Source organism: Hetaerina americana, unplaced genomic scaffold, assembly GCF_022747635.1.
Source record: "Hetaerina americana unplaced genomic scaffold, ioHetAmer1.1.p SCAF_10, whole genome shotgun sequence".
In the NCBI taxonomy this organism is placed as follows: Eukaryota; Metazoa; Arthropoda; class Insecta; order Odonata; family Calopterygidae; genus Hetaerina; species Hetaerina americana.
This window is the reverse complement of record NW_027286070.1, coordinates 76,111,105-76,125,556: the sequence shown is the minus strand read 5'-3', so window position 1 is coordinate 76,125,556 and position 14,452 is coordinate 76,111,105. Positions and strand designations below refer to the sequence as shown.

The 14,452-nt window shown below is 38.8% G+C and overlaps 1 protein-coding gene across 1 annotated transcript in view; it reads right to left on the bottom strand.

The window, feature by feature from the left end:
* Window positions 1-13,923, bottom strand: part of LOC139700373 (A disintegrin and metalloproteinase with thrombospondin motifs adt-2-like) — a 35,072-nt gene extending 21,149 nt beyond the window's left edge. Inside the window, exons 1-4 of the mRNA XM_071599013.1 lie at window positions 13,754-13,923; window positions 5,612-5,792; window positions 4,064-4,244; window positions 1,491-1,537 (exon numbers count right to left, since the gene is read on the bottom strand). Coding sequence (XP_071455114.1) covers window positions 1,491-1,537; window positions 4,064-4,244; window positions 5,612-5,792; window positions 13,754-13,923 — 579 coding nt within the window. The remainder of the gene's footprint in view (window positions 1-1,490; window positions 1,538-4,063; window positions 4,245-5,611; window positions 5,793-13,753) is intronic.
* Window positions 13,924-14,452: the final 529 nt, after the last annotated feature.

Here is a 14,452-nt window from a genome sequence, read left to right as displayed (position 1 = left end):
GACAGGGACGTTGAGTAAGGATGTTAAGAAAAGACTCCTAAAAACTTTGATATGGAGCGTAGCTATGTACGGTGCGGAAACGTGGTCATTGAAGCAGGAGGATAGACGTAGATTGGAGGCTTTTGAAATGTGGGTGTGGAGAAGAATGGAGAAGGTGAAATGGACAGAGAAGAAAACAAATGAGGAAGTACTTGGTATGGTGGGCAAAGAGAGGGGTTTGTTGGGAGCAATCCTATGGAGGCAGGAAAAGTGGATGAAGGGGGTATTGACCGGCAGTGGGATGTTGAAGACTGTGATTGAGGGGAGAATGTTAGGCAAACAAGGAAAGGGAAGGAACAGGATAGGGATGTTGGATGGGATAAAAGGAGGAAGGAAGTCCTCAGAGATGAAGAGTGAACTCATGTAGAGAGGGATGTTGGATTATGTTTTTAGGAGTCACAAAATATTTATTTGGTAGTTGTGTCCATCCAAAAAACCCACCTTAATCGGTAGATTACTTTATAATTTTAACAATATACATATTCAAAATGCTAATAATAGAAATGCTGCTTAATAGTATTATATATATTTAACTTCACTTGAAATTAATTTTTCACAGTAAATTGAAGTCAGTACTGCATAAACATAAATATATGAACCAAAAAATTAAAGGAAATAGGTAATTATTCTAGCTCTTATTTAAAAAAAAATATAATGAGCTGGATGAAAACAAAAATTAAATTACATGATAACTTAACTCATCAAACAGAATTAAGACCAGGGTAGTGCCATGCACTGAGTTTTAATCATTTAAAAAATGAAATATTAACTTTATAGATCATTAAAAGCAATGGTTCCTAATCAAAGCTGTTTTCTGAAGCATATATTGTACACCATAGCATATTTTGTTTGTATTTTAAAATATCACTTAGGTGTTAAAATGAAAAATGAAATGAAATAAAAATAAAATGAAAATGTCGTTTGATGTATTTAGGCATGGCTGCAGAATTACGGACCTCCCCTTGGGGCCTGAAACATCTAGAAGACTGGAATAACATCCATTCAAAGACAGAAAAAGAGAACCGCCCACATCACCTTTGATAATACCATAAAAACAGCAATCAACCCAAAGGTCGGATTAGTGGGTGATGGTAGAGAACACCCAGTACTAAGCCCTATACGGCGTGTGAAAATTCACACATCAGGATTGGGGGGCCAGTTCCTTTCCCTGTGCCGGTTATGGTTTCACAGAAAGATCTGGTACCTGAAAAATCACATAGCTTGGGTGGAGCTACAGTTGCACAGAGAGGCGTGCTAGGGAATGGAAACTGGGCCCTCCTCAGGTCAGTAGTCCAACACTCTTTTAATAATATTCTTTTCTACTACATTATTTACTCAAATCATGGTTGATTGCAGAGAGAACACATCCAAACTTAGGGTAAAGAAAGTAAATCTAAATTATTAAGCTCATACATATATACAACAATCTATAAATAACATTTTACACATACCTGCATATTTAAACCGTCACCTGATTCGATGTTTTCATTCAAGTCAACTGAAATTCAAAAAATGAATTAGTGAACAGCTTGACTGTGCTGTCAAACAGGTCATATGTCATAAGTTATAATAATACTCATTTATGCCATGCCAACATTTATATGAAGAATGAGATGAGTAAAAAATGTTTACAATATGAAAATGATTGAGCGGATACATAAAAAATGATTTGGATCCAAGGTATACCATGTTCCCAAAACAATTGAAAGTTATCAAATAAAATGGCAGATTCATCTAAGTATAGGTGAGCAGCATTACCAGGAAGTACTCTTTCCATGTAAATGTTTTCTGACTTGTAACATTGAAGCTAGACTTTATCTTAAATTATGGGGAATTACAATTCAAATAGCTTTGGTAGCTTACCCACTAACCATCCACTGCCGCAATTACTGTAGTGTGCTCTAAGTACAGCAGGGCATTAAAAATATATACTGATACACTCTCAAATGTAAAAAATATGCTAAAAGAAAAAATAGTAAATTTCTTCTTGAAACAAAAAAAATGCTGCTTTGATTATTCCACTTAATTTTTAATCTAACGACCTATGTTTGAATATAATGTATTATCAATATTGATGGAACACATCCACAACATCAATGCATTGCAACCAAGTCATAAGATTAAAACATTCATGCTAGCCAATTATATCTATAGCCACTAGCCTTAGTAATTCTATCTATATCTACTAGCCATAATTATATCTGAAGCTCACCATCATACTGATCCCCATCATATTTTTTTTAATATAATATTTTCTTCCTCAAATGAATCTCAGCTACCTTTGACACATCAACACCAGAGGTAATCATGATAAGTTAAAGAAACTATCAAAGTCCACTGTGCCCTATTTCTTGACCAATGGTGTAACCATGAAAAATCTATTTTTATTTGATTTATAATATGCTCAGTCAGGAGGAAAAAAGGCAAAATTCCTTGGGTGACGAGTAGGGGCCAACAAAATCTCTTATAAATGTATTTTATGGGCAAAATGATTTCTACCATGGGTACCAAATTATCCTGGGATATCATTAAGGCTAACCATGTGCTTGGGTATTTATAGAAAAAATTAGGACAGGATTGAGTCAAAAAATGAACGTTTCAAGAAAATGCAAACTGAAAACTGCAGGAATAAGGTTAATTGACTTTCCAGTAGATATGAAAAATATCACTTCACAGATGGGAAATTTGGTTCACATTACAATAACTTTAGAGCCATGTCTCCACTCAATGGCATTTTAGAATATGCTGATTTGTGAATTACCAATGAGTATTAAGTAATATTCATTTACGATAAAGGGGAAAATGCAAATTTCCATGCTGTCTGCATATATTTCAACACTCTGATTTTTATTGATAGTCTACCAGTTTGGCGAGTTATGGCATGAAAATGAGACATTAAAGATGATAAACCTGACAATAAAACACCTACCAATGGGGCAATACTTGGTCAACACTCCCTTTTTAAGATATGCATGGAGGAATCTACCCCTGAAATGACACCCTTCAATCTCATTGATCTGTATTTGCTTGTTCACATATTGAATTTATTCAACACAATCACACATTTCCTCATTTTGCTATCAAGTCTTTCGCTACTAACAATCACTCATAAAGTTACCATGATGGCACTATATTCCAATTGATGGCTGCCTGAACAGTTGGTAGTGAAGCAGAAAGGAATTGGCAGTAGTAGCTGTTGGAGGAGGCAACCAACAGCCATGACAATTTGTGTCATTAGGGATATTTGGATAATTCAGTAAGGGTAGGACTTTCAGGGAAGGGGAGAAGAGTGGAAAGAAACCCCATGTCAACTTATGCCTACTATTAACAAAATGTGCCAGGGGGTCTAAGTGTTCCATCCAACAAACAGTGCACTTTACTTGAAGTACATTCCACATAACACCCAATTAGGGATAGGGATACCAATGAAAAATTCCACAATTATTAGGATTTGAACCTGGGCTCTCTGGGCCGATACACTAGCCCCCACACCAATGCCATGAAATGGTATGTGAATCATTTATCATACTTTTAAATGATGCGTGACTTCATTGATTCAAGTATTAGTTAAAAGGGGGGACAATCAACAGCTAAGGTCATTTACAGCAGTTGGGTAGGTAGGTAATTTGTCAGGGGTAGGCTGTTCAGGTATTGAAGGAAGGGTGGAGAGAAATACAGAACTTGCACCAGCCTACTCTCAATGATAGGCCCCAAGGGCTCCACATTTTAACATCCCATCAGATGGATAGGGTAATGAAATAGCAGAGTGTTAGCATACTGAAACTGATACCACTGGAAACACTTGCCACTTCCAGCATTCAAGCCTGGGACTGGGTTTGGAATAGGAAGCCAGTACCACACCATCCTGACACCCACATTCAAGGAAGTTATTGCATTGAAACTTGAATTACTCAAGTTGATTCAAAACATAAAGAATGAAACAAGTTGGCTTCATTACTTGGATTATGATTACATAAAGGGATTAGAAGTTATGTCAATTTTAATAAAATACTTGGGTTGGTACCTGTATCACTGGAAAGAGCTCCATCTTGGATGTTGAGTGGTGCCAGTCTGATAATGTGTGGAGTGAGATCTCTTCCTTCGTTGTCTTTCCTTTCTTCATCTCCAAAATCAAGGAATGGATGTAAACGTGGTGAAAGTGGATGTATTTCCAGAGTTTCATTTCTTAATACTATGAAACCATTCTGAAAATAAATTAATTTAATTTTATTATAAAATGGCCTTGAAATATCTCTATTTTCAAAATAAAAATGAGAAAAATATTAATGAAATTAACTTTATGTTTGAGGCTACGTAGTAGCTGTATTTATACATAATAACAGAAATATTGTACTATATGAATAATTCCACAGAATTCGGTGAAAAGTATTTTGTTACTTCATATATCATGGAGCATTTATTTTAATAATTCTCTTAATTTAAATTCACATCTTCGATACTAGATTTTTAAGAATATGATTCATATTTCAGTAATTAAGCAAAGTAGTATGACTTCCAGGTTCTTCAACTGTTGAAGTCATTTTGCACTTAATATCATTTGTTTTCAAATCTTAATCAACCAATATTCGTATTTGAAATTCTGCATAGCTAAAAACAAACTAACCCATTTGCCTTATAACATTTCCATCTTTTGCCGTTTTTACTTTTGGGCTCCTTTTTATCCAAAATGCCCATTCTTTGCTCTCTCTTCTATTATTCTCCATTCCAATAGAGCCTTATTTCATTGCCTTCCAGTATCTCCTTTGCCCACCTATTGTGAAATTTTACCCCAAAAATCTCTCTTTTCCCAGTCATATCAAACTAGGTGACATGCAGAAAAGGCAAAGCAATGGTGGACAGAGGAATTTGAGAATAGTAATAAAGTAAAGGTAATAAGATAGGTGTCGCATTTAGGTCAATATTATTTGGAATATCCAGCCCCTACATTTGATGTAGTGGCTGGGGTCATTCAATAAGAATTTCTGAACCCTGGTCAAACTGCAACACATCTTCCATCATCAATCCCTGTCATTTAGCATATAAAGAAATTTAATTCATTCCATTTCAATGTCAGCCATAATATACGTATATCTAAATTTCTTTGCGACTTTCATGAGGAGTTACCTAAAATATATTCTCGAGGGGCCAAGGATGAATTCAATTAGAGACAAATCAAATTACATTTACAGAAAAACAATTTACAGAACATAATTCCTGGAAATTCTTTAACTGAATTTGATGAAAGAAAACACTCTACTTTCCGCATAGAATTTTTTAAAATTACAACCTAGGTTTCGTTACAGCGTAACACCTTCAGAAGACCTGAAAATGTTACACTCATGTAACAAAACCAAGGTGATAATAAAAAAAAACCTTTTTGGAAAAGCAGAGTGCCCTCTTTCACCTTGAGAGATTCCACCATGATATGCCATACACTGTGTCATTAAACCGACAAATTTTGAATGAGTGGGCATTTTTCATACACAATATGCTAACTCATCAATCTGGCATTGTTAGATATAGATAATGACTTAAATAATTAATATAAATTATTATTGCAACACCTACTTACCACTAATTGATCCTGACATAGGCTTATAGCTGCTGTGGAGTGGTGGTCACGATGTAAATAATGACAATTAGGCATTTCTCGCTCGTAATCAAAATTTTCCAATCCGTCATCTTCAAGTTTTACCACTTTGAAATGAGGCGAAATGAGGTTTTTGTTCTGCCTCAATCGAAGAGAGACTTTTCTGAAAAAAATTATCGTCAATTCACTTAAAAGCACAGAGTTTTCATAAAAAAAGGATTAATCCCCTTTTTTGTGAAAAAATATCAAGTTTAGCCACTCATTGAGGATTAATCCCTTTAATTTACTAAAATATTAATTTTGACGAGACCGAGATACGTAAACTGTTATACCTGCTCTAGTTTTTGCCCTCCTATTTTAAAGTTTCGCTTAGCCTTTTTCTTTCTAGAAAATCGCGTAACCTTTGTTTTATTAATATTGATTCTCATCCCATACCTGTCGCACTGAATTTCCAATGCACTCAGCAATGCTTGCAGCCCCTTGGCTGACTGACAAACTAAAGCTTGGTCATCAGCAAGCCTAACTGATTTTACGAATTCCCCGCCCACCTTCATTCCTACCTCCAATTCTTACCATGCCTCTTTAATCATTTCCTCTGCATACAGGTTGAACAGCAACGGTGATAATGGGCAACCCTGCCTTACACCTCTTCCTAACACTGCCCAACCGGACTCCCCGTTCCCCACTCGTACCTGAGCAGTCTGAGACATGTACAAGTTGCGGACTAGCCTCCTTTCCCTCCAATCTATTCCTATTTTCTGCAATATACTCATTAGTTTTTCCCAATTCACTCTATCAAACGCTTTTTCGAAATCTACGAAACAGACAAATACCTCCTGGTTGTATTCTATATTCCTCTCCAGTAATAATCTCATACTGCAATAGCATCACGAGTCCATTCCCCTTCCTAAACCCAAACTGATTATCCCATATGCATTCATTTGCCTTACTCTCTATCCTTTTGTTGATGATCCTGAGAACAACTTTAGTTGGGTGGGATATTAAACTAATTGTCCTGTAGTCCTCGCAAGATGTAGCCTTTACATTTTTCGGAATAGGAACTACAACTGATCTCACAAAGTCTTCCGGCCAGATTCCTTCCTCATAGATACTACGAATCAGCTCATATAGCCTCTTCCTCCCACAATTTCCTAAACATTTCAGAAGTTCCGCAGAGATATTATCCACCCCCACGGCCTTATTTAGTTTCATCTCCCTTAATGCCCCTTCTATCTCACCATCTAGTATGCCTGGACCTAAGCTATCGTCCTCTACGTCATGTTCCTTTTCTATGTTTAACTTTGTTGGTCGAAGTTCTTTACTATACAGTTCTTCTATATATTCCTTCCATCTCTCTTGGATCTTTCCTGTGTCAACTATTACCTTACCCACCTTATCTCTAACTGTAAGCATAGATCTTCCAATAAAAAGAGACGTTTCAGGCGTGATGTGGTGGATTATCATGATTAATTAAAAATAGCAATTTTCCACAAAAATAAAATTTAATGCTACCGGTTTCAATGTTACTACATCATCATCAGGTGACAGTTAAACCTCAGAGTCCAGTATATATATGATTAAAGGCAAGTAAGGGGAGGGTGGAGGAAAATAGGGGAAGAGGGGGGAAGGTGGAAGGCAGCATGGGTGACTATGTGAGTGGGGGGGGGGAAGGGTTGGGGAAGACAAGGTGCAAAGACCCTAGGAGTCCGGAGAGCGCGTCGTGGCCGAATGGAGGGGGGTGTCTCGTTGAGGGTGTCCCACGGAGCGGCGCAAAGCTCTTCGGGCCGCGGAGGAAGAGGACGGGATCGGGGGTTTTTCCCCATGGTCGTGGTCTGGGACCAAGGTATCAATACACAAATAAGCACTGAGTTAAAGGGTAAAGATTGGGATCACTGTAGAGTTTTAAGGGGGCGCCCTGGCGAGGTTTTAGGGAAAGGGTGTAGGAGGGAATGTTATCCCTAGCACATGTCGAATAGGGGGGGGGGTGGTTTGTCCCGCAGCGGTGAACCTTCCCTCCTCGTCCGTGAGGAAAGGGGGTGGGGGCTCGGGGTTTCCCACTTTGTCCGGGAAATCATGGTCTCCGTGTGCAGAGGGGGGGAAAGGAAGGAAATATCCAATGAGTAGGGGGCAAGGGATCACTGGTCACATGTACGTCGTGGGAAGGTGATGGAGAGGAGGGGGGAGGGTGAAGATAAAAATTGGACTTCGTTGATCAGCTCCAAGTCCTTGCGATGTAAGATTTCCAGCTGTTCCATGGCATCTACATCTACATCTACTTAATACCCCGCAAGCCGCCGCAAGGGCGTGTGGCGGGGGGTGTTAGGACACCACCCGTAATTTAGCAAAGAAAATAAAACCGCGTGCAATAACCACAAAATCATACATCCACAAAAAACATGGCATACATTCATGCATGAACACTTACACCCCACACACATGCAAACACTCAAACTACATCTTACATACACATGCACCTGAAAGTATACCTAACAGCTTTGCAGTGCTTCACTTTGCTCCGACTTGTAAATTCAATGTTTTCAATATTTCTAAAGTGACTTCGGTTTCTTACTATTATGATTTCTGATTGTTCGGGGAAAGAATGAGTATTTGTACCTATCTGTCTTGGAATCTATCTCCCTTAGTTTATCTTTGTGGTCTGATCTACCTAAGTAGTGTGGGGCCATTATAATTCCTTCAGTGTCATAGTTAAACTCGTTTGTCCTGAACCTTTCTAAAAGTCTAAGCCTCGCTTGTTCTCTCCGCACTTCAAGTGGTTCCCAGCCTAAATCCCCTAAGAGACCTGTCACACTTGTGTTGTTATCATAACAATTTTTAACGAATCTAGCAGATTTTCTCTGGACTTTATCTAATTCTTTTTGCCAAATTTTCTCCCAAGGATCCCAAATACTTGCGGCATATTCGAAATGAGGTCTAACTAGAGCAAAATAACACCTCTCTTTAACTTTTTCATTACATTTCCCCACCACCCGTTTTATGAAGCCAAGTTTCTTTAAAGCTGATCCGCATATTGTCCTGATATGTGCTCCCCATGAAAGGCGTGGTGTTAGAGCAACCCCCAAATATTTAACTTGATTTGCCGTAGTCAATACTGAACCCTCTAAGGCATCCACCTTCCTTCCTTTTTCCAAATTGTGAAGCACTTTGAATTCGAAATTGCAGAAATGGTTAAAATCAAGAAGATGTTTGGCAAATAAAGAGTTGGTATGACCTGTAATGTAGCCTTTCCTATGTTCCCAATCATTGATCTTCCTTTCTTACTTCCCGATACAATTTTACTTTGCTGTGCAGCGCATCAATTTCACCCTTCCTCTGCAAACTTTCCATATCCCCGCACTTCGTCTTCCACCATGCTTCTTTTGCTATATTTGTTGCCCGCCTCAATTTATTGTTTAATTCTTTGTACTTCATTTTGCCTAACTCTGTGTTTTCATTCTTCCAGTTTCTCCTCTCATCCATCTTTGTAATCATCTCACCCGTGATCCATGGTTTCCTAGTCCTTTTAGCATTAACGGTTCCAATAGTGTCTTTTGCGGCTTTAGACAACCCTTTTTTGATCATTTCCCATTTTTCTTCGATTGTACTTAGCCCTTTACCCTCCTCCATAATTTCCTCTACCGCCTGTTCGTATTCCTTCCTTTTCAAACCATTTAATGCTTCTACATTCCATTTTCTAACTCGTCGCCCCTACCTTATCTTTTTGAAACGGACGCTGCATTTCATAACAACTAAATTGTGGTCAGAGTCCGCACCCGCTCCCGGGAAGCTGTGGGAATTTATCACACTGCTCCTAAACCTGTGTCTAACCAGGATATAATCTAGCTGATACCTTTCTGAGTCACCTGGCATTTTCCATGTTTACCTGCGTTTTTTGTGGTGTCTGAACCAAGTGTTGGTGATGACTAACCCCTGTCTCCTGCAAAACTCAACTGCTTTCTCTCCGCGGTCATTCCTCGTTCCTAAACCGTAGTCCCCGACCTCGTCACCATCTCTTCCTTCGCCTACCGTCGCTTTCCAATCCCCCATCATTATCAAATGTTTCCCTGCAGGAACACACGCAATTATGTCCTCTAACTGATCGTATATCCTATCGACCTCTTCTTCCTTATAGTTGCTCGGTGGCATGTATACCTGAATAATAACCAAGTTCGTCGGTTCTGCTTTTATCTCTACTAGTGGTATCCTATCCGTCACCTGCTCTATGTTGACTACGCTTCTTCCAACCTCTTCATTCAGTACAATGGCAACCCCTCGTTGGCTCTCGTCCCCGCCGCTGTATATTATTCTATACTGATCACTCCAGTAATCCCCGCTATCCTTCCATCTCACCTCGCACAGACCTAAAATATCTATATTTCCCCTTTCAATCTCTCGCTTAATATTCTTCAGTTTCCCTGTCCTCATCATTGTCCTAACATTCCACGTCCCTATTCTAACTAATTTGGTCTTCTTCTCCTGCGTCTTCTGTCCTGCTGCTACTGGTTTTCCCTTGCAAGGGTTTCGTGGGATGACGACAGCTAGATTACACTATGGTTAGGCACAAATTTAGGAACAGCATTCATTTGATTTGAATTAATTTAAATATATTTTTATTGGTGAAAGTAAATGCATCCCATCTTCTTCCTATTTGTGTCACCAATTTTTAAAACTTTTGTTTAAACTGGCCTTAATACAGGGTGCGGCAACATGTCTCCCTTTTTTCAAATGCAAAATGCCTGCAAAAAAGGAAGTGATGTTGTATTTCTTGAGAACCCCATTATTTTAAATTCCCTGTGAGCCATATTTACATCATGGACCTCATATTGATGCGTCAATGAGCTAAACAATGACAGCAATTCCTTAGCCGACTGTTAACATATTTTGCCATTTGCAAATATGACTTTAAAACCCTCCCGGCTTTCTGGCTATCGCAAATTCCTCTTGCAGCTCTTTTAATTCAAGTTTTTCCCAAAGAAACAAACTAAAATAGCTGAGGCGATGATGGATAACCTTGGCTCATTTCTCATCTACCTGTATAATTGACCGTGCTATTTCCCCACCTTCTCTATATATGTTCTGATTTAAGCAAAGGTTTCAGTTATGAATCACAATCCCCCATCTATTTTTACATAATATCCCTTCATCACTCGCAATTTTTGCATTATTTTTTCAACCGATGGAGGCAAAAAGTACATTCTATGTTCTCCATCCCTTTCCAATGATATTCTCCTCACTTATTGGCCCTCCTGCATTTCTTTACCCTCCAAAGTCACATTGATTGCCACCTAAATTGCTATTTTCCATCTCATATAAACCTTCTCTGACAATTTTTATATTAGAGTTACATTTTCATTGTAATATTTCATTCCCAGAGTCTTTCCTGCATTCTGTTTCCAAACACTTTTTTAGAATGAGGATTATGAATTTTTAAAGAATATGTTTCCCAAAGTTCCGATGCAAAGTTGTACACCTCAAAAATATCTTAAATATAGATTTTTTTGACTTATTTACAAGTATCTAACTTTTCTCTATTACTCCAATCCTTTATAAAATTTCTTCAAATTCGTTCAGAATTCATCAACTGGTGTTTGGTAATCTATTCTTTTAGGAATTACATTTCTTTATTACGCATTCCATCCCTTGTTTCATTTTAATCCTCATAGAATTGATGTTGCATTTCAGAACCTTAAAAAATCATCTGAATGCATCTCTGGAAAGTGAGTTGCACTAATGACATTGTTCCTAAAGTAATCTGCTTTTCCAGAACTTACGGCCATTGCTCACGTGTGAATTGGCAGTCTTTTCCCTCACCCACCTCAGTCACTCCCATGCCTCCTCCTGTTGCACACCGCCTGTTCCAAATCCATTTTCCCAAGTCTTATTTTCTTCCAGGAGCATTACAAATCATTTTCTCTAGTCGATCACATCAACTACTGTTTTCATCCTGGAAACTACTCATCAGCAAGTACACCTGGATTGCGCGAAATATCTTTGGATCTGCTCTTATTTTTACGCATTATTACAACTACTCCACCCATCACTAATTGCTCATTAAAGGTATCATTTTTGCTCATTAAAGGTATCATTTTTGCTCATTAAAGGTAACATTTTTATCATCTCACTTCACGCCTAAATAGGTAAATATCACACCTAAATCATTAATACTTCCTTTCGAGATTAGTTGCGGTATGTTGATGAGACTATTTTAAATAAAATACATTTAAAAAAATGTTTCCTTGTTTTCTGATAAGTTTTCCTTAACTTCCCTGTTTTCAGCATTCTCAAGCACCTCTTGAAACTATTCTTTGTCAGTTTTTTTCATTTACGTTCGTGTTGATGTGACTGTCTGTGAAAGAATTTTTTTCATGAAGATATGGGCGTCTTGTCCCACCCAATTCCAAGTATGACACCTGCCACAGGGGGAAAACTCCCAAGTTTATATGATTTGTTTATCTAATCCACGAAGATTCCATGAGAATGTAACTGAGGTGGTTTCCTGGGGACTTACTTCATACGTATTTAAGAGGGCACATTCACCACACCTGGGCCTTTGCAGTCTACTCACCGTGGTGCAATGCATTTCAACCGCCACAAACTCTTAAAAGTGCAGTTTCAGGGGTCATCAAAACCCACAACCCTTTCATTAACATCAATATTTGAATATGTAGGGGGGAAGAGAAAAATTCCGTGGTAAAACTAAACTATTTCAGCTTTAGTGCAGTTAACATTGAAAATACCCCGAGATTTTTCTCTTTACGAGGTAAGTGTAAGAGAGTAAGGTTTTTCTCTTTCACTGTAAGGGAAAATTAATCGGATGCGATTTACCAAGGGGTCACGACACACGCCCCTATCTCCCGCTCTAATTCGAGTCAAAGCGCAACAAAGCAATGGCACAATTCTCTCAGATAGAGGTTGTTATATTGCCGGAGAACATTAAGAATCATTGAAAAAAAGAGAAAAGAATGAAAGCGCTGAATATTTGCAGCAACCGAGGAATGTTGAAGAAAGACTCGCCAAGAGAATCAAAAACGAAAAATTCCCGTGAAGCATCAGTGGCAAAAGAATTATATTTCAATTTTAGGTCCTCTAAAAGATGAATTTATGAACCCAATGAATCAAGTCGAGGACAAACGTAACGCCAGAGGAGGAATACAAATCTGCAATACGTGGGTAGAGTGAAATGTTATATGGAATAGTCATAAGCATAGTACCATTGCGGTAAAATCGATCCGCGATGAGTTCACAGGAGGGATTGGAAGAAGTAGAGGTGAGAGAGGTTTCCACCCTATTTTCTCATTCTTTCCACCCATCTTCTTCCGCCCTCCCTCTCCGTTTCCCTCTCTCTCTTTATTAGACGGAAGAATGGACTGCCACAGACTCTATCTCACCCGAATAAAGCCGCATTATAATTATTATAATCGATTACCAATATGAGGCTGTTGTCATTTTATGAAGATGAATTTGTTAAGTTTATCGTTAGCTGGCTAATGACTTTGCAACATTTTCCCTTAAACCAAGAAATTAATTTCTCTCCTCCAAAGCGAAAACATTGCTCTTTGAGTAAGGGAAATTACTTGCCTACCCAAATATGATCTGCAAGATAATTGGAACTTTTTTCGGTCGATAATGATAACAGGTAATCTCACCTTGGTATAAATGCTTCATAATTTCAAGCTGAATTAAAACAATGTATCATCTCTCACGATTTTGTGTGGTCTTTAAGTATGGGATAATTGTGATTTACTATACTACTCTAACGGCGCTCGAAGAACACGCGGACATAAATGCTAACTTGAAGAGAGAAGAAATTTTTGAAAGTGTACTCGAAATGTCGGAAGCAAGCTTAAAATAAAATTCTATCAATTTATCAATCCTACCTTGGAAATTGTGGAGTTCAAAAGCCACAGGGTTGAATGCACGAGTTTATACTAAGGACTACTTTCTTTGCGAAGAAAACTGCGCCTCACTGAAAATGGGCTAAAACGGAAAACTACTCTTTACCGTTTAGTCAAATTGTTATTCATGATCATTAATACCATTGTGCAAGCAAAACTGCGGCCCAATTAAAATTTTGACCCTGAATAGATTTAAAAAAGTCGAAAAAACAACAAATATAATTCTGCTCACCTGCCAAGAGCATCGAAGTCGTAGAGAAGCTCCTCTTCCTCCCCAGAGCCGTCTTCACTGTCGGCCAGAACCACCAAAGGCCTTCCCAGGAGGATGACTTCATATTCGGGCACGAAACCACCTCTCGGGCGCGGAGACCCGAAGTAATAACTGTGCTCCTCGGCGGTCATCAGCTCGTGGAGACGCTGTGAATAGCAACCGCAGTGTTGGTTAAATTGCTCCCGAATGAGAAATCCTAATCAAAGGCGTACCGAGACAACTCCACCGACCCGATCCGACACCTAGTATACATAATGGGAAACCTAGCAATCACGCGGTGGTCCCTTAGGGGGTACGCCAATGACTCGCCTATTACCCGTGCACTATCGACCGTTCCAGGCCTTATGAAAGAAATCACCTTCGGATAGCCTCTCATGTAACTGCATTCCGCGGATCCCAGAAGGGAAGCGGAGAATAACACTAAAACGAACACGACGCTCGCCATTTGTGGTGGTTCCTTCCGTCTGTCGAAGATTTGTCCCAAATGGTTTCTGCCGATGCGATCCCACGTGCCTCGTTTGTTTTCCTCCCCGAGCTCTACGATGCACGCCTTGACGCCGCCGGTGGAGCCATTCTTATATATACCCTCATTAAAACGAGCCCCGCCTTCTTCGCTCATTCTCACGCGGCCGTGAATTAGTTATCATATGCTGGTGGTAC